Genomic DNA, 18,847 nt, shown 5'->3' on the forward strand with positions numbered 1-18,847 from the left:
TAATATTTTGGGAAACAACGTGATACCGCCCTCTCTGATCTCGCCACCGCTATAGGTAGAAGTGGTCAGTAACGACGTATTTCTACATTAATACGTAATAGGTTGCCGTATATCACAATTTACGCTCATATTCAGTAAAACATTCATTTTCCGATGTATTAACATCATATTGATGTATTGCAATATTCCTTGTTATTATAGTGGTAACGTCAAATTCACCACTGATAACAGTTGTTTCGATGCTCTTTTGCAGGCTGCCGATGGCCCACACTTGCTTCAACCAGCTGCTGTTGCCGCCTTACGGGAGCAGAACGCAGCTAGAGCAAAAACTGATTATAGCCGTCAGCAACGCAGAAGGCTTCGGCTTGGAGTGATCCGCCGTAGAAAACCGCTATCTGCCAACATCCGGGACTCCCGCCGCCCGGCGATAACGCCCGATATACGTAACAAAGGGAGACCCGCGGTCGGCCCGTATGAACTGTGTTCGCCGCCGAGGTCAGTCTCCCGCGAGGCGCGCGCGCATTCGTAGACAGATAACGGGCGTTTGATTTTCGACGCCTGTTCGAGCCGGGTGGTTACGCGGGCTTGACACTGCGCCGGGGGTTGACCTTTACTGACGCCGAGTGATGTTGGGGCTGTCTGCGGCGCGAGAAATTGGGAAATCCCTTACCTCGGTACTAGGAAGATGAGCGGGTTCAATATTTTCAGATCTTATTCCGGATTTTAGATGCAAATCCTAGTTCAAGTCGTTGGTATCATGTCTAAACCCGAGTTCAAACCCGGTGATGGCTGAAATTTGTTCAAAAGTCTTGTGAGAATTGAAAACGGTTAAAAATTTCAAGTCCAAGTCCTAAAATACGTATTTGATAAAATCAAACCAGAATCATCAAACCCAAACCCACGCTCGTCTATGGTACTCGGGCCTTGGTCCACCACCGGCCCGGAGTATGTCTTTGCACACTGTTATTTTTATTCTGTGAATGTGTGACAGTATTTTCGTGCCGTGCGTTATGTAACTCGAAAAACACAGTTTTACTCACCGCGCCATCTTCTTTAAAACACAGTCCATCGGACCGTTCAGTACAAAACTTGCCGTATTTACACTACCTATACTTTATTTACTTGCCTGCGTTAGCTCAGTATTAAACGACCAGGGTTTTTTTAAACTCCAACAGACGCGTCTACTAATCGCTGTTTTTGTAGTTCCACGATTCGCACAGATACTGTATTGTGACATTTCTTGTTTTCGTAATGTTACTCTTTGATTCATACAGCACTTTTATTTGCGCATTTCCTGTTTGAAGTTCGCCGACCTTGTTTTTGATTCGATTATTCCGTCGCTACGCAGAACGTAGCACTGTTTGCTCTGCGGCCCAGACGCACATTGATTTACCAATCACCCAGCACCTGTTGGTGATCAGTGTGTGCCGCCGACGTTTGCGCTGCGAACCGGCCCCTATTCTGTCAATTATCCTGCGAAAAAACGCCGGAATGCTCTTACCGTAATCTTCCAGTTTAGATTGATTGCTTGTTGCTATTTTAGTTCTGATCGCCTATGCTGACTTTAAACGCGATAGTGTTACAGTTAGATTGTAAACCCACTATTGGTATCTTGCGTTAATTCAACACAAACCCTCTCTCTGCGATAGAATATCGGGTTGGTTAAATTTTAATACGCGCAGTCGCGCATATGGTGTGGAGGTACGGTGTATAAAATCAATCATCGTACAGGTTTTGTAGGCCTACCAGCCGACAGAGTTGAAGTAAGACTATTAACACGCAACCGCGCGCACGCAATGAACTTACACGACCTCACGCTCCAATTGATGCCTCGAATCGACCAACTAGCTGCCCAAATTACTATATAACTGGCTTTGTATTTCTTTAAGTTAAGTGTTACGAGCAACGGCGCATGCAAATCAAAATCCGCGTTTACGAGGCCGCTTGTATTTGATCAGGCTGATTTTGATTCGCTGGCCGTTATTACTGTTAAATAACTGGTACGTTCGCACTCAGTTCAAACGCTTCTTGGTGGCGGTTGATTCGCAGTTGTGCTGCGAAAGTGACGACCAACCTCGAACAGACCGCGTCCGTTGCCCCTTGCCTACTATGCGATTTCTAGGAAAAGGTCAACGAACCCATGAATTGTGCTGATATTTGGAAATTATTATATCGGCGTAAAATACTGCTAATCTCCTAATAGCCGCCGAGCCCTCAAGTTTTGTATGCGAGTTGTGGTTGGAGTGCCCGCTGCGTTAAACTATTATGAAATTTGGTAACGTTTCGACCTCGCTGACTTTTCGTATCTTTTTTGAATCAATTCTCCGTAATTACGACACAACTACCCGCCGATGAATATGTGCTATTAGCGTGTTGATTGCCGCACCGTGTAATTGGGACGGTACATATATTTACGGTACCGCTCCCAATTTCAAATAAGGGAATGTTTACTATATTACGTAGCGCATTCTTTTGCGGCCTTGTTGATTGGCGTATAAGCTTAATGGTTACTATTTTTTTCAATAATGTACATTGTACAATGTACAGACTCGCGTTCCAGTGTCTCTGTTGGCATAATGCGGTTGACGTAATGTTCTATTATACTTCAATTCGTTTTGATTTTTACCTTGTCGATATGCGCATGCGCGTGATGTCATGTGCCCCGTATGGGTCTTTGAAAGATCTGATGTTAGGTATCGGGAAACTTAGCGGTGACAGGCAATGAAATACAACTCCTTTACAGCGAAAAATGGCCCCGCACGCGTTGAGTGGCGAGTAATCTAACCACGTAAACAAGCCCTTAATGTTGCCGTAGGCTTATTTCGACTCTCATATACGCTCCGAACGGAGATATTATCACTTGAACACTGTTCTAACCCATAGCGGTCAATCTCTTTGTGCCGTAATATTTTCTTTCGATTGATTTCAATGCATTTCTTGTTTGCGTACTGACTTCATGTACACATAGCATCAGTATTGTTACATTACGGTTAGCCGTGTTCTTGTACCTCTTCGGATATATGTTCTATCCGTTATCGCTATTTGTCCTGTGTACTGCTCGTCACTGTGACATGTTACTCCGACTTCAAAATCTATATACTGGATGTGTAACACTTTTTAAGCGCGAACCCTTTTGGGTGGTTGCGTGGACCCCATAACCGCTGTATTTAGGAAGCTGATAACTAGGAAAATTTCATCACTTTCCCCTAATCACGTGAATATAACAGAATATAACACAAAATAACGACAAATGGTAAAACAGCGACTGCCCTTATATGGACAATGCAGAATTTATTGTTGTAATTTCAACATTGGCCTTTCATGGACCCCTTGAAACTAGTTCGTGGCCTCCAGGGGACCCAAAGTTAAGGGTATTTGACAATCCTATGGGTGTTTTAGAATCTCCATTGGAAATTAGGGACATTGCGGTGATCCGTGCGTCATATCGCTACACCAAGTGAATCGGAACGCGTGTTTGCCGACTGTGTAGACCTGGCCTGTTTGTCTTTGTGCGCGGTTGGTATCCAAGGTGCGACATCTGGTACACGGGCAGATGTACTGATTAATCAGATCCAATCTCGTCTGTAATCACCGCGCACTTCCTGCTAGTCAGTCACGTTAACTGTACAGTGTACATTGTACAAAGGGTAGCGCCAGTTTTCACACATTTTGACGGCCTCGTTGGCACGGCATCCCGCTAACAATTTCCGTGTTAACAACCGGAAATTAGGCCAATAACGAAAGTCGCACTAGTGTCGGCACGATGGAGGTAATTATCTTTTCCATCTCCGGCTCCGGATGCTGTTTGCTCGACAGCGTGCTATTTCCAGCGCGTTGTTGAGTTTGAGAGGTGAATGGGGTGTTTGTTTGACAGCCACAAATGCGAAGTGTAAAGCTTCATGTTTGCTTCTGCGGGAGTGCCTTCGATTTGATACTATTGCTACAGCCCGAATGATAACGCCGGTGTTTAATTGAAAGCGGCGCGACCGCCGAATGAATATGTTAGCTCGATATGATGCACCCGGTGTTATTAATCTTCGCTCGGTTGATAAATTCGCGAATCGCTTGGGTAAATAAACACCCGGTTGGCTGTTTTGTGAGTTTTTAACGGCGGTGCGTGCCGTTTGCGTCAGTGGTTCAGATGCATCGATGCGTGTTGCTTCGTTACTGAGTCGAGTGTAAGCTAAACGCCGGCACAGGCAATCTGTCATGAATTTACGTTTCGGATATTGTCACGTCACACTGATAAAAATTTATGTGTCTTTCGTTTTCCGCACGACCCGCGCTGCTCTCGTCTGAGTACATAGCGAAATTGTGGTGTTGGCTGATTTTAAACTGAATACCGCAAGCCAATTTTAACGCGCAAATGGTTTTTACCCCGTCGAATATAGGCGCGCGGGTATGATTTTTTACAAAAAAAGGAAAATTTTGATCTAAAAAATCAAAATTTTGACCTTTTTTGAACTTGAAAACCTAATTTTGACCTAACGCTCAATTTTTACAAAATTTTGATTTTTTTTGACTTGTCAAAAAAATCGCCCTACTGATTACACCTCGAATTGTAAAATCAGTGAAACACCCATAACTGCAATCTGTCGGAAATTTGGACTCAGGGTGCTTTGGTGGAGACCCCAACGTTGGCGAAAATTTGGTGCGAAATGGTCGGCTTTGATCAAAAAAAAACTTGCGTGATTTTTGAAACTAGTCTTCTGCAGGCGTTTTCACGGTACATCGCTTTATGACGTCACATCAAAACAGAGGCATATGTTGATTGCCAAATGCGTCAGACCCGTCGCCAGTTATTTGTCTTGTAGCCGGCGCACCGCTATCGTAAATTTTAATTGATCGGATTTAAGCGGTCCCGGTACGACCCGCAGTCTTCTGTTATTCTATTTCCGATATCGATCGCCCTATTCTTAGTCTTGTTTATCGGTTCAAGTCGCTGTGACGCCTTACGCTACGTCAGCGAATCGCTACCCATCTTATCTCCTCCATAGGCGCGTTCTTCTCCTTAGCTCTCGACGCGCACCTCTGGGTTGTTTTGTCGGGATGATAAATGTATTACGGGTGTGTCTTCACAGTATTGTCGAAACGGCGCGGGTGGATCGCTGTTGCCTTAGTGCGTTACGAACGCATTTCGACCAGCGACAGTGAAAACATGTTTTCATTGCGCGACTCTCAACCTTGCCTTTATAATAAGCGATACCTTTGAATTCATAGGACCGTGGCGGCGTAGTGTAGTGTAGAAAATACCTGTAGCATTTTTTAGGCGTATCGCATGGGTAGTCGCCCTAGAATTCGGTAGCGCTCGCGGATAAACCGGCTTTGAACTGACGCCTTCGCTGTTGTAAATTTACCCGTCGGCGGGTTACGGCGACTGCGTATTGCCGGCGGAGGGATTAATTTTTGAAACGTGACTGTGTGATTTGCCCACGAAAACCTATTGTTATCGCACTGTCAGGTGTGCGGTTCGTGTTATAATGATCGGAATGTTCTGTGTGTCGGCGTTTCGCGAGGCGGTTGCGAATCTACGTAATGGCGATCGATTTTGCTCCGTAAATGACTGTTTGGACATCATTTCCCTTGCTGCACCCGACGACTACCTTTTTGTACTGGATTGTCGGTAGGAATACACGATACAAGCCGATTTCGAAAGTGTCCCGTGCTTTAGTCGTAAACCGGATTTGACTACTTTCGGAATAACTTGATACACATTCGCGACGGTGCAAAATCACTGATGACACTACAGATGGAGCAATTTTAAAAAATATATTTTGCTGCCATCACACAGGGACGATTTCGGCGAGTTGATATGATAATCTCTCTAACAAGACCGATACAAATCGATCACAAAATTTCTTTCCACTTTACAATAGCCAAGGCGTATAAAGTAAACAGTTTTGCGTCAAACACTTTAGTGGAAAATGATGCAGTCTAAAAGCATAGCAACTTGAGCAATTGGTGCTTATAGGCGAAACCTATACTTGATTAATCTGAAAATGTGGAAGTATTTTATCACTGGTCGCCTTTAGAAGCCGCTGTGATTGTTTCAAGGTTGTTTCGCACGCTGTCGATAACGCAAACTGTTGTTGTTGTTGCTGCCGTTCCGTACAGAATTACCGAACCGTTATCCGAATCGGTCATCCACAAATTATTTATTATCGTGGTATTCCGGTGAGATTTAGCGCTATTTCTCAATACCGACGCGAACCCTTTAAGCGCAATTAGCCGAATTCGCTCCTCGTATAGAAAAACAACTTAAACACCGAACAGCGCAATGTATTTTCGGCACCGTATCGGAACCAAGATACTCCGCCGATTCGATATTCGGATTACATCATTCGGGATGGGAACAAGATGCTATTCGATTCTAATCTAATTGAGCAATAACTCGGATTTTACGGGCTTACGCACCGCACTTATGTTTCTCCAGGGATGGGTAATTTAGTAAGACATGCTACTCAAGTAGAACTAACACCGTCAATTTCTACTTGATTACCAGTGGGAGTAAAAATCGAAAGGTCCGAAAAGTAGTTTCAAAGAGTAGATTTCGTCAATAGGTCCCATACTTTTAGCAGTTGATTGGAGGTTCCGCAAACAGGTACAATCTTCGACCATATATTCAGTAACCGTGATACAGGGACTATTTCACGCCGTTCCTGTAACAACTGCACTCCCGAAAGTTACGCAAACATGTCACAAGACTGCTTTCTACTCTCATATTCCAAAGTGTAAAAAGTGACTATCTTTTCTCCCACAAAATGTTAAGTAGAGGTGGAGGTAGCCAATGCCTGCCCGAGTAATCCCAAAAGTAGAAGTAACTCGTTACTGAGTTACCAAGTGACCAGTGACCAGCCCTGGATGTTGACTGGAGCGAGTCTTGCGATCCAATGAAAGGTTTGCTAATTAAGGCCTGGAGAAGTCGACTTTAACTCGCACGCAAACGCAGTGACCAGCGTAATCCAGACGATGAAATTCCGGAATATAAGCCCGACGCCGTCATCTTGTGAGATGTGCGATGACTCGATCTGGCCTGGATAAGCTCATTGCGCGGATGACGTTTTATTGGTTGCGTTGATCCGTCACGGTTTGACTGATCAGCCGGGGTTATTAAATCGCCTGGTTTCTTATCAGGTTATTACCGCGCGCAACTGTGACGATGTTTTATGACTCGCATCGACAGAAAGGAATATCTCTGTTCGTTTAAGAATTCAATATGATTATGATATTGGAAATACGCCACTCTGGAACACTATTGGATACTTGTGTTTGGACTTTGAAGCTAAAGCAATCTTCAGTGATACGCTCGTTTCTGATCCGGTGTGTACACTGACACTATAAACCGGCCTTTACGTAGATTACCTGTCTTCCCATTATTCTGACAACCTATAGTCCAAAACATTTCCCGAATTGATAACGTTTGCAAACCTTGCTGCATTACATAATTCCGCGCGGATTGCAAACGCCGCGCCTACTCGGATGGATTCCACTCGTAAACGTCATAACCGACGCGCATGTCAAAATATTGTCATTGCTCGAGCACTCGCGCCACACTTCATGGCCGTGTTGCCGTAATTCCAGGCAAACTGCCAACTTTTTAGTAATTGTTTACCTCGATCGCGCCATCTCATGCTCTGTCACGTTGAATACCATATTTGCACTCCAATCGCACAATTCGGCCGTGCTTGGCAATGTCACAAGTGTACACCGGACAGGTACACTCATGACCATGGTACACTGTAGAGTGTACAGTGTACACTAGGGCTCTTCAAAAATGACTTTTTTTCTCAAATCGCACTGGCTACTTGATAAAATTGTTAGGTTACCTAATTTAAGCCTACACAATTTTAACATAACAATTTTATGAAGTAGCCAGTGCGATTTGAGAAAAAAAGTCATTTTTGAAGAGCCCTAGTGTACACCGTATCTGCTCACAGTGCAGTGCAGCATATATTGCTATATATTGATTTATGACTTTGGTTCTGTCGTGCCGAAATTACGAAAATGCTCAAAAATAGGAATTGATTTTGGTCCTAATATAAAGTAACTTATTCGCGCAACTAGATTATTCTAGTTGTGTGTTAAAATTACACTAATTATAGCGAAATGCCGGTTGTCGCTTATCTAATTTGTGAAATGTTTATATTCTCTAATTCTAATTCGAATCCAATTTGTGATATGCTCAATTGCTCATGCTCATATGTCCACAATGTTTCCTTGCTCTAATTTTGATCTAGCTGAATTTCTTGTTTTCCTGAAAATTCTACATGAGAACTGTAAAGTGCGAAACAAGCCAAGATTTGTGTACACTGTACAGACACTTGCCACCGTCAATTGTCATGCTTATGAGAATAACTCTGATTTTGAATTAGTTTTCCATCTAGTTCAGTTTGATACGAACTGAGCTCTATTTTTGTTATACTTCTTCTTTCTTTCCAAGCTTTTGCAACCCATCGTTGTAGCTGCGACCCATCGTTGCGGCTGTACCCGCTGTCCATCCACTTCTGACAGATTTGTCACACCCGCGATAACAGCTCTTGAATAGCAATGCAATCTGTCCGACCGGTTCCGATTCCTCGTTACATATGGGATGTTCGCGCAATGATTTATCACAGATTATGTTATCGCGCGTCGTGATCGATGGATTCCAGATATTCTAATGTAACCTCTGACCCTGAAATAATTTCGCGGACTATGGCAGAGCCATTATAACGTGATCACTGATCATTGAACAGTGTGATCGCTGACCTGTAATTACGAAACTGACTTCTGGGAAAATGATAGATATGTATTTCGTCATGACTGCGCTGCAGCACGTACGTTTGTTGCCAGCCAACTTTTATTGGTCTGCCAATTATCTGCGGACCGCACGCTGACATATTTAGTGACTTTAAAAAGCTAATAACCAATCGTATGTGATGACATGCAAGCTTTTTATTTGGCTTGCCCCCGATTTTTCAGGGCAATCAGAGATAGCACAGCATATTTCAATTTGGATTGAAGACATTCACTTTACCTAGAAGTTTGACGACTGACAATCGGCCCACACAGGCTGAGCAACTTACTAAATGGCCATTGGTTTAGTTGAGCCACAATTCTCATAATTCCGCCAGTATAAAAACCCAAGTCATACACGTTACTTGCGATTTACCCAATTTTGTTTCAAAATGATGTGATATATTGTTGATCTCTATCGCATGTTATCGTAGTTCAATCTGGATTAGCATATTTTCGTAATGTATTTGATGTGTGCCTGGACCTTTTCCGAGTGCTGTACACTGTGTGTAATAAATGGGCATATTTTCCTGCACTACGGGATGGCTGTTTTCAGTATTTTGCTAGCTTGCTGGAGACTTACAAGGGGCGTGTTTAAGTACGTTGTTTTGATGGCGTGTCGACCAACGCTATTGGACGCTTTACTTTCCGCATTCTTTATGACATCACAAACGACGTCACAGGGTGAATACGTAAACAGAAGAAATTTCGTGAGATTGCACACTGCGCTGTGTTGGGTTATGCAATTGATTTGGAGGTTTTCTTATCCGATGACATGAATGTATTTGGTACACGCCTATCCGATTTTACATTTTCCGCCATAGCGAGCGAGCGCAGCGTCGCAAGTCCATAGAATTGCAGCATAGAACCACCTCCTTGAGCTGTTTTTGTGAAATGTTATTCAGACTTTCTCGACGTTACGTTCGGTCACTGGATTCGAGAGAGGCCTCAAGATCTCGCCACTTCGCTCGAAATGTCAAACACCATCCCGGCGCTACAATTGCGCTATGCAAGAAGCGATTTCGTTTACCTCAGTTCTTATGAGATTATACCATAGGTTAATAGGGATTCGCCAGCAAAATATAAGGCAGTCGCAAGCTCACTATCCTGTTGTGCGGAGGCTCTATCAAAATGCAGAGTAGATTAGTAGGGCGAAAGTGTTATTATCATTCACACTCAACTTCTGCTACTATTGACGTCACAATGGTAAGTTGAAGAGCAAATGGAAAGTTTCATGTATTTACTGGACTTGAAGTGTAACCTCATAACATCAAGCGAGCATCACTATCTCTCGAGTGGGGTGCTTTCGATCTCTTGTCGTAAGATAGATTTAAATCACGACAGCCCGTATCGAGTTTCAATTGTTTGAGAATGGTCTATTCGACTCACTGGTAATGTTAACTCCAAATCTTATCTTTTGCCGCAGGATTTTCACATCGTCCTGCAAGGCTACATACCTTGAGGCTGTACGTTGCTGGTGAAAAAATACGAAATGCCGTCGTCATGCTACCACGCTCGTAATCTCACATAACTTGCAACTCACCGCGTATCGATTTCATTCTTTAAGCGAGCTTGGCAGACGCAGAATTGAGGCCAGGATGCAGTCACGTGTATAGCGCATCAAGAAGTCGACCCCAATTATGTGGCCCGGTGGTAACATTATCAAAGAAGTCGTTCGTTATCTGTCTTTCTCAAAAGGGCTCTAAAGCAAACACAAGACTACGGCCTTGATTCCATTCCGCTTAATGAAGACTTATCGCCGGCGTTTCGTAGTGCATTAGTTAACAGTATTTTATCTGAAGTGCAAGCCGCCATGACCCAAATTTTCGCGCTGACATGTTACTCTTGGCTATAAAAATCTTACATTACAATGTCCCGCGGGAATTTGTCTTTCTGACGGGAAGTCAGCATTATGTTTGTGATTAAGATTAGTATAGGTCTGAGAATATTGATTTTATTGCAAGGTCATTGATTTGTTACTCACGCCTTCATACCAGAGGTTTTTCCCCAGCTGCAGTTTCATTCATTGTGCTGCGACAAATTTTCAGGCAATACAGCGGTGTAAAAGCTGTGTCGGACATATTACGTAGATGTTGGCATTGATCGGGATTGCGATTTGTCTCATTGCAGTGCTGAAGTGATGTTGTCTGTGTAATTGGCGCTTTCGACAGCAAATTCAGAGTGCATTTAACGGTAGAGATGTGTGTGAGCGGAAGTAAGTCACGTAACAAAAGCCACCATTGCTTGTTATCGGGTCATCTTATTTCTTATTGTTGCGTCACTTTCGTTTGTCACGACGTAGTGACGTCACTTCATTGCGGAAAGCCGTTTATGGCCGTTTTGAATCGTGGCGCGAGGCATGGTTCTTCCTACTAAACCTTTATTTTATCTAGTTTCGCACCCGAAATTAATACCATCACTTCTGCGAAAAATAGATTACATAACAATGAATTGGATCACAAAATGCCTCGGGCATTACTGAATATCTTTGACATGTTTTCCCGTATTGCAATTACGATACGAAAATATAGAACTAATTTCTCCTCGAACAGCACACCCTAATGTTGATTGATCATTGAATCATAAATCCTGTCACGACAATCGTAATTGCTTTCCTGCTATTTCCTATCGCTGTCATTTCGTCACGCCCGCCACTCGATCGTGCGCAAACTCGTTTGGGTTCATGGGAATAAATAGCTCGTTAATGGGAGTTCACAGCGAATGGCCCATTTCTAACAGGTTAATTTCTCCTGGGTATCTAACGTGTGCTTTTTGTTCGGTATTCATGTTAATGTTACGTGCCACTATTTATTCCCATTCACGATGTACATTGGGGTAGTATGCTTATTGATTTTGTTACATCCGGCCTCTCTAATCGTGATTTGTGTCTTGACTTCTGTAGGACGGCTGATATCTCCCAGCACAAAAATTTATGCTGTGCGTCTCAGTGATTCTGTTGCATTACAAAAAGTTGCGATTCCTCGCAAACAGTACAGAAGCTACGTAAGTTTTGTCGTCGACTGTTAGTGTTTACCTGACGTAAGATATGCACGATTTCGAGGTCACTGGCCCCGAGGCAAGGCTGCGGCACAATCAAGTCGAGGCTTGATCCTGAGCAATCGCAATCACTTCACGTTGAAATGTTTCTTTGTCCGATTCGGACAAATTGTGAACAGTTCATTACGCAGTGCAACTTCGTGCCTGTTTTATATCGCAGATTATCCCATAAATTCCCTAATACGTATACAGCATAGCGGATGGCTATTACACTCCAGCCAACATATATGTATCTATCGCCTAAATTACTTCATTTGAAAGTAAGCCCGTTGATCTAACACTGTGGCCTCTCAGTTTTCCCTCAGTCGCGCTGGGAGTATTATTTATTAGCCTCTGTCGCTTAATAACTTACAATGTATTAATTTCCCGACATTTTATCACTCTGTAGCAGAGTGGGTTAACGTTCAGACCGTTCAACTCGATTATTTGCAGTGCCGTTGGCAAAACATATTTGTATTTTGTTGTGATGGCCCCGGGGTATGGTCGGAAACTGAGAAATTCAGCTCGGAAGCGATGTCGAGATTTTTATGTACACAACTTCGAGCAATTAGTACAGTGGGAGTTCGAGGAAGGGCTACTAACTAGTAACGAGACGCGTTCACTTTGTCGGTAATTTGTGATTCGCGTATTTCGCTGAAACAACTTTTTGTAACGCGAAACATATGCACTGCACTGCGAAAATGTGTCAGAAAGGTCTTGTAAGTCTTAAAGCGTAAATATGGCCGTAAATATTCAAGTGCTTTTCACTGCATACGTTACTTATACACATTGTAGTCTACTTCCGCTTTGACTGTCGAAGTCAGATCAGTTGTTTCTCTCGAAATTCCGTCCAGTGAAAAGGGGATTGTGGATAGGTTTGCAGAATTTGCGAAATCTTCCTTCCCTATACCACTACCGATACGGTATTCTTCTCAAAATCCCAGCCCATTCTGGCAAACGTCCATCCGATGTAATCCGTCTTGTAATTTTGGATAGGGTTCTGGTACCTGCAGATTCACGAATAACAACAAATGACTCATCGCCACATATATATTCCAAAAGATAGTAACGTCTAACTAAGTTGTGACTATTGTGCAACTACTTTTGGAAAGTCACTCTTTGCACTTGACAACCGTCAAAGGTATTACTTCGGTTATCTCAATGGACTTATCGAGGAGGGAATAAAAGGCGTCTTCGCCCCCCTCCCCCAAAAAAAAATGCAATTCGTTTTCACTGCGTCCCCGCAGAATTTCTCCACCGTCAAATCTTGTATTTCCCATCCCAAATTTCATCCCTGATAACAATGTGTCCTCTCCCATTCACCGGGGAATATGATATGCAGTGCTGCTAATTTTCGTACGATTACATTGCATATGCGTACTATCTGCACTGCATAGGTGTAATGTAATTTTGACGAAATGCGAGCGTGTCGAATTCCTAGGTAAGAAGCACTTATCATTGCCGAGATTTTGGTATGATATCGCCTCGCCGTCGAGCTTGTTTATGTTGGAGAATGATTGCCGATACGTCACACGAGGCTCACTTATGTATTTTGCCGGTACACAAAAGCAGGCAAATCCCACTCGAAAATTTCGCTGCTCCAAAACAACTCATTGCTATTGAACAGGGAAGGATACTCGCCGGGCATGTGCGCCGGGCATGCTCTCACCAATGCTATTGCACGGCTTGCCATCGTGATCGCAGCGGCAGTACGTCACGCTCTGTACAGTGGCAGTGCCGATAAATAACAACTCTCCGAGAATTGGTTTCCAGTTTTCCCGTAATTTCTGTGAGCGTGGCGTCGCATTTGATTCTCTAGAAACAAAAAAAAGTGAATCGTAAGGAAAGTATTACGCCACAGGGCTACAACAGCCACAATTTTTGTTTCCAAAATACCTTCTCACGTGTTTCAACGTGCCTCGACACGCCTGGATAGGCCGGACTATTACTCAACTAACTCTGTTCGATCGCTACCGGCCATCTCGAGATGTCGCAATGGTATCGGTACGATTGCGAAATAACACAGTGTCTGATATGTCTGGACCTGGAGCCCGTTCAATACCCATCAGTCTGAGTCAACATTTTGTTCTTTATATTTCAACGCCGGCTCGCCGCCGGCTTATTCGCGATCTTCAAAGCACTTGAATGACCTTTGGAGTGCGTTTACGCTGCGTCGTTAGGGGAAATAGCTCTTCTAAATGTTCCAAAAATCGATCAGCTGTTGCTAACTGGAGAGGGGTTTCAAGATTTTCGAGCACGGTGAACCTCACACTTGTAACTGTCTCCTCTCAGTTTGTGAGCTACCACAGAGGATTACGGGGCATTGCCGACGCAATTGTAAAATACAGCCCATTGGTTATTTCGCAATGCGGTTTTGATCTCAGATTTTGAAGTCTTCGGCTCACAACTCGATGTGTAATTACTGGGTCAAGCAGTCGTTGCATTATTCATCTCGGCGGGGAGTGAAAAGTGCGTTTTTTTGCGGGTCAGCATTTTTTTAATCTCCCGCGATTGCACGACCGCGATGCCTATAGTATGACCGAAGGGCATGTACTATTGTACTTAGACAGCATTCGGCTAACGTTGCTTTCCGCTATACTGATTCGAAAATACCTCTGAGGATTTTAGTTAAATCTCTCCGCGGTTAACAGTGACGAATCGATGTTATCGGGAATAGCCGAATAATGTAAAATGTAAATACGTAGATAGTCAATTCTGAGATTTTATCACATAGCGAATGGGAACTATCAACTTTAGAACATAACTCAAGTAGGTTTTGGAAAATTACCTCTCTGCCGCATACTGACTACATTTTTGTGGTGCTGTGACGTCTTGATATTGCATCACACGGATTGCTGCGGATGATGCAATTCTGTATAATGTATCGGCGCGCGGCTATGCGCTTTTTTCGATGAAACGTCACATCGAAAGTTCTGAATGAGCGGTCAATATGACTAACGCTCCTACGTAAATTTGTTAGAAGCATATTCTGATTTTGGAGTCTTACTGCAAAATCCCAACAGCTGATCAGAAGCCAAGCGGGGTTGTTTCTTTCTCATTTTAAGCACTGAAACCAGCGGCGCGTGGCAGGAAAAGTACAGCTGGGCTTCCGCTCGTTTGCCTTCCTCTCTTCTTTTCTCTTCCAGTGTTACTGTCGGTCAACAAATTCGCTGGCTCTGCCTGCAAACATGTTATTCGACAAAGGAAATGGCGGCGTGCGGCCGACAGCGGGCATGCAGCGTACTTGTAATATAACATATACTCTTTATTGATTGCCAGATATTGCTAGCCGGGTGTACTTCAATAATAGAACTACTGTATAAATGTCGTGTGTCACGTTCTGCAATACGGTCGGGAGTGACATATCACGTACCGTCATGATGCCTGCCGGCGTAGCGGAAGATGATGAAATATCTGACGTCGGCGCGTCATCTTTTCTACCGACGTACGAAGACACCCAAAGACAATTCATTCTGCTAACCAGCACCGATCGAGCGACACGAGAAACCGCTTTGGATACTCTACGAGAGGATATTTGGAGTTTGGTCGAGTTTTTGAAACAAAAGAATGGAATAAGCCTTGAAAACGCCAACGCTTCAAACGGCCAACAAAAATCATGTGTCTTAACGGCAAGCAACTCGCGAAACCCAAGCGGCGACCTCGGTACATTCGGGACTCCGAAGCAAGTATTGAATCATCTATTAGGATCATTTTTGAGACTCAGCATGTGGTGTCCATACGAGGACGTGCGGTTGGGGTGTAAAGAAACTCTGATGTATTTGAAACAGAGCGGTATTAACGTGCCAAAAGCTTTGGTGAAAGAGCCAAGCTCTTTTATTCCGCATAGCCATATTCCACCTGTCGATACGGATGACGAAGAAATATCCTCCTTATATGTCGAGAGTTACGCACAGACTTGCAGACTTGAACATATGGTTTTAGTAATGGGCATGCATCCTCAGTATTTGAAGGAATTTCTTGCCGTGAACATGCATCTTCTCAAAAGCGACGGTGCCTTGCCTTACTGCTACAGAAGCTACATTGGTATTCTTGCCGCCGCCCGGCATAAATGCAAATATTTAGTGCGCTTGATGGAAACGGACTTTGTGGTAGCTGGAGGCGACCCGCAATGGCTGTGTGGTATCAAACATGCCTGTCCCAAATTAAGAGCGCTGTCGGACTTGAATAAGTTACTTGCCCATCGACCGTGGCTTGTCAACGAAACACATATCGAAAGACTCTGCAAAGGAGGGAATGGCTGGCAATGGTCTCAATCCGAACTTGTGCAAGCCATTATTCTGCTCTGTCATTTTCATAGTTTGTCCATATTTTGCCACGGCACAGGCGTCAACCTTGAATTGGACCATGTGAAGTCCAATTTCTACGATTGTGCAATAAGCCCAAATGGCAACCGATCGCCTCCGAGTTTCGATTTCGACGGTGATAATTCTTCAAACGATGGTAATGAACAAGGAAACGACAACGATATTGAGGCCTTGATGCAAAAGATGCGACAAATCGATGAGAACGACTCTGAAATCATGACCAAAGAAGAATTATCCCGACTGTTTGAGTCACAGAAACTAGAAGCATACAGCCACAATCTTGGCGAAAATATGTATGACAACAACAAAACTGATAAGTCATACTGTCTAAAATACATTGACGATGCCGAGTTTAGTTACGAAGAGTTTGCAAAACGCAGTGACAGTAACGAAATCCCCACATTCAAAGCAATGGACTTCAACTGGCAGGATCATGCGTATTCATTGGTGAATACGTATTACCATCCTGTCGGTGACATGCTCGACTCGAAATTCCATACCGCTTACAATATGACTTATAATACTCTTGCCACCAAGGAGCACGTTGACACCTCCAAACTGCGCCGCGCCATCTGGATGTACATACATTGCACTTGCGGAATCATGTTTGACGATTACAATTATGGTGAAGTTAACGAGCTATTAGAAAGATCATTGAAAAATTTTATTAAAACCGCATCATGTTACCCAGAATGTACAACTAAGCAAATCTATGATGAATTTTGGAGGCACTTTCGCCATTCCGAGAAAGTACACGTGAATATCGTTTTGTTAGAGGGACGGTTTCAGGTTGAGTTATTATATGCCCTGCGTGCGGTAACTGAATATATAAAATGAATTGTTTTACTATGTTTAGCGAATACCCTATTTATCGGCATCAAAATGCTAAATTCTTGACATTTTAACACTGTTCTCGTTTATCTTTGGTATACCTGTCTAGGAAATGTCAGCCCAAAGAGCTGCTGATACCTGTTGTTTTCCGAAATATTATTGAGGTTTCCAGTGCTGAGTGTTTTAGGCAAGATTTTGTCATGAATCCAGGAGTCGGGCAGTGTCTAGTTTTTCTACTGCTGTTACTCATCGTTTGCTTGGCGAAACCACTTTGTAATACTTGTATACTTAATTGTACTGTGATTTGTGTACTCTGGCATTGCCTTTCAAGCAATGAAACTCTCTAGTTTTCTTATTCTCGATAATAAACCTGCTACAAAACCGAACACCTTTTGTAAAGTACGTGTTGTTTATATCCCAGGAATCGATTTAGTTGGCTGGCAAATCCGCGCAAAACGCTCGTAATTAGACAATGAATTATGCAGCTCCGTTGTAGGCAGTGGTGGCTTTTGTGGTGGGCGGTCGAAGGGGGCCCCCCCTATTCGGGTTATGCGCTTTTTTTAAGGATAATAACGAATAAACATGGAAATCCGTGTACCAAGCAAGAATATGATTTCGTTGGGATGTGTCCATCATCATCAAATCTCTGCATTAGTTAAAAAAGTCCCGTATCCCGATGATCATCACGTCTCTGCATGCGGTAGAATTACTTAGTCTTGATGCAATCTATCCTTGGACACATACAATAATAGACATAGCCGAATCCAGCAGCTAAACCTTACCGCGGGAAAAGGGGGGTCTGGGGGGCGGAAGTTACGGTTAGATACTTATAGGGCCCCCCCCCGGTAAGTCTCGCCCAGCCCCCCCCCCCCCCCCCCCCCCGTTCGTAAGGCCACCACTGGTTGTAGGTCAGTCTTAACTAGAACGAATGGCGATAGAGTTCACGTGGCTTGACAAAGAACTAGCCATTTCTGAAGGTGTGGTATCAAAACAGCCATTGGAGTTCGGAGGACATACGCTATCATCCTTGTGATTTTACTGTCACTGTAAAGTTGGATTGGCATTGTATATAACACGCAAGTGCGTTCGCCGTGACGCCAGATTGCACTACTGTTTAACTGAAATTGAGTCGTTTTGTTGTCGCAATGCGAAACAATGTCAACGAACCGCGCATTTCTAGAAGGTACATATTGATAAATGCGAACAGCGTTATCCGGCGCCTATAAGTCTCGGGGATCGAAGAATTCAATTTTATTGCGACTGCAGTTACGCCAGTCGGCCGGCTGCCGGAAGCTTTGCGAGCAGCCGTACAAGCAGACACTTGTCAGGGATTGCCGCACAGCAAAGCATAGAAAGTGCGGAGCGCTCAAATTACTTCACGCTTCCTTTCTCTCGATAGCTGTCGCAAAATTCGCTCTTGTTGGTAGTTCCATGGCTTTTGCCACGTCTTTGTGGAGTTATACGCACAGTACAAGCTCAATTGAGCAACGAATAGGGGAGAAACTTGCACCGTGACTCACCTCCGATGAGAATCATGATGACAATGTCGACATCACACAGGTAGCAAAGGTACCACGGGTGCGTGGTACATTCGACAGTATTTGATGTCAACAATCAAACCTTACTCGAAACCGCATTTCATGTTGACGAAATCTCTCCGGACTCCGGAGTGGATACATGTTTGCTGCATATCTTTTGAACTTCGACGAATGCGTTACTTTTCAATTCATGGTATGTATGATGAAACAGAACATAGGATGATTACGATGCGTTCTCAAGAAGGGATATGGGCATCATTGGGCATGGCTATGAGTTATGACCAATAAAGATGGCATTGGGCATGGCTATGAGGCTATGAGCTTATGACCAATAAATATGCT

At 43.7% G+C, this 18,847-nt stretch overlaps 2 protein-coding genes and 1 long non-coding RNA gene across 4 annotated transcripts in view; 2 read left to right on the forward strand and 1 right to left on the reverse strand.

Moving 5' to 3' along the window:
* LOC145455901 (putative E3 ubiquitin-protein ligase HECTD2) overlaps positions 1-9,310 on the forward strand; it is a 52,195-nt gene extending 42,885 nt beyond the window's left edge. For both annotated transcript variants that reach the window (XM_080333929.1, XM_080333930.1), the window contains exon 19: positions 254-9,310. In XM_080333929.1, coding sequence (XP_080190055.1) covers positions 254-374 — 121 coding nt within the window. In that variant the 3' untranslated portion in view covers positions 375-9,310. The remainder of the gene's footprint in view (positions 1-253) is intronic.
* A 1,729-nt stretch (positions 9,311-11,039) lies between these two features.
* On the reverse strand, positions 11,040-14,642 carry LOC145455903 (uncharacterized). The gene is made up of 2 exons (XR_013920461.1): positions 13,708-14,642; positions 11,040-13,626 (listed from the first exon to the last, which is right to left on the reverse strand). It is a non-coding gene; the product is annotated as an uncharacterized LOC145455903 (long non-coding RNA).
* Positions 14,643-15,000: 358 nt separating this feature from the next.
* On the forward strand, positions 15,001-17,353 carry LOC145455902 (sestrin-1-like). Its single transcript, XM_080333931.1, has one exon. It carries the CDS (start codon positions 15,135-15,137, stop codon positions 16,971-16,973), a length of 1,839 nt encoding a protein of 612 aa, XP_080190057.1. The 5' UTR covers positions 15,001-15,134; the 3' UTR covers positions 16,974-17,353.
* The last annotated feature ends 1,494 nt before the right edge of the window (positions 17,354-18,847 follow it).

This window comes from Botryllus schlosseri, chromosome 14 (genome assembly GCF_051294905.1).
Source record: "Botryllus schlosseri isolate E-star chromosome 14, Bs_hap1, whole genome shotgun sequence".
NCBI classification, from domain to species: Eukaryota; Metazoa; Chordata; class Ascidiacea; order Stolidobranchia; family Styelidae; genus Botryllus; species Botryllus schlosseri.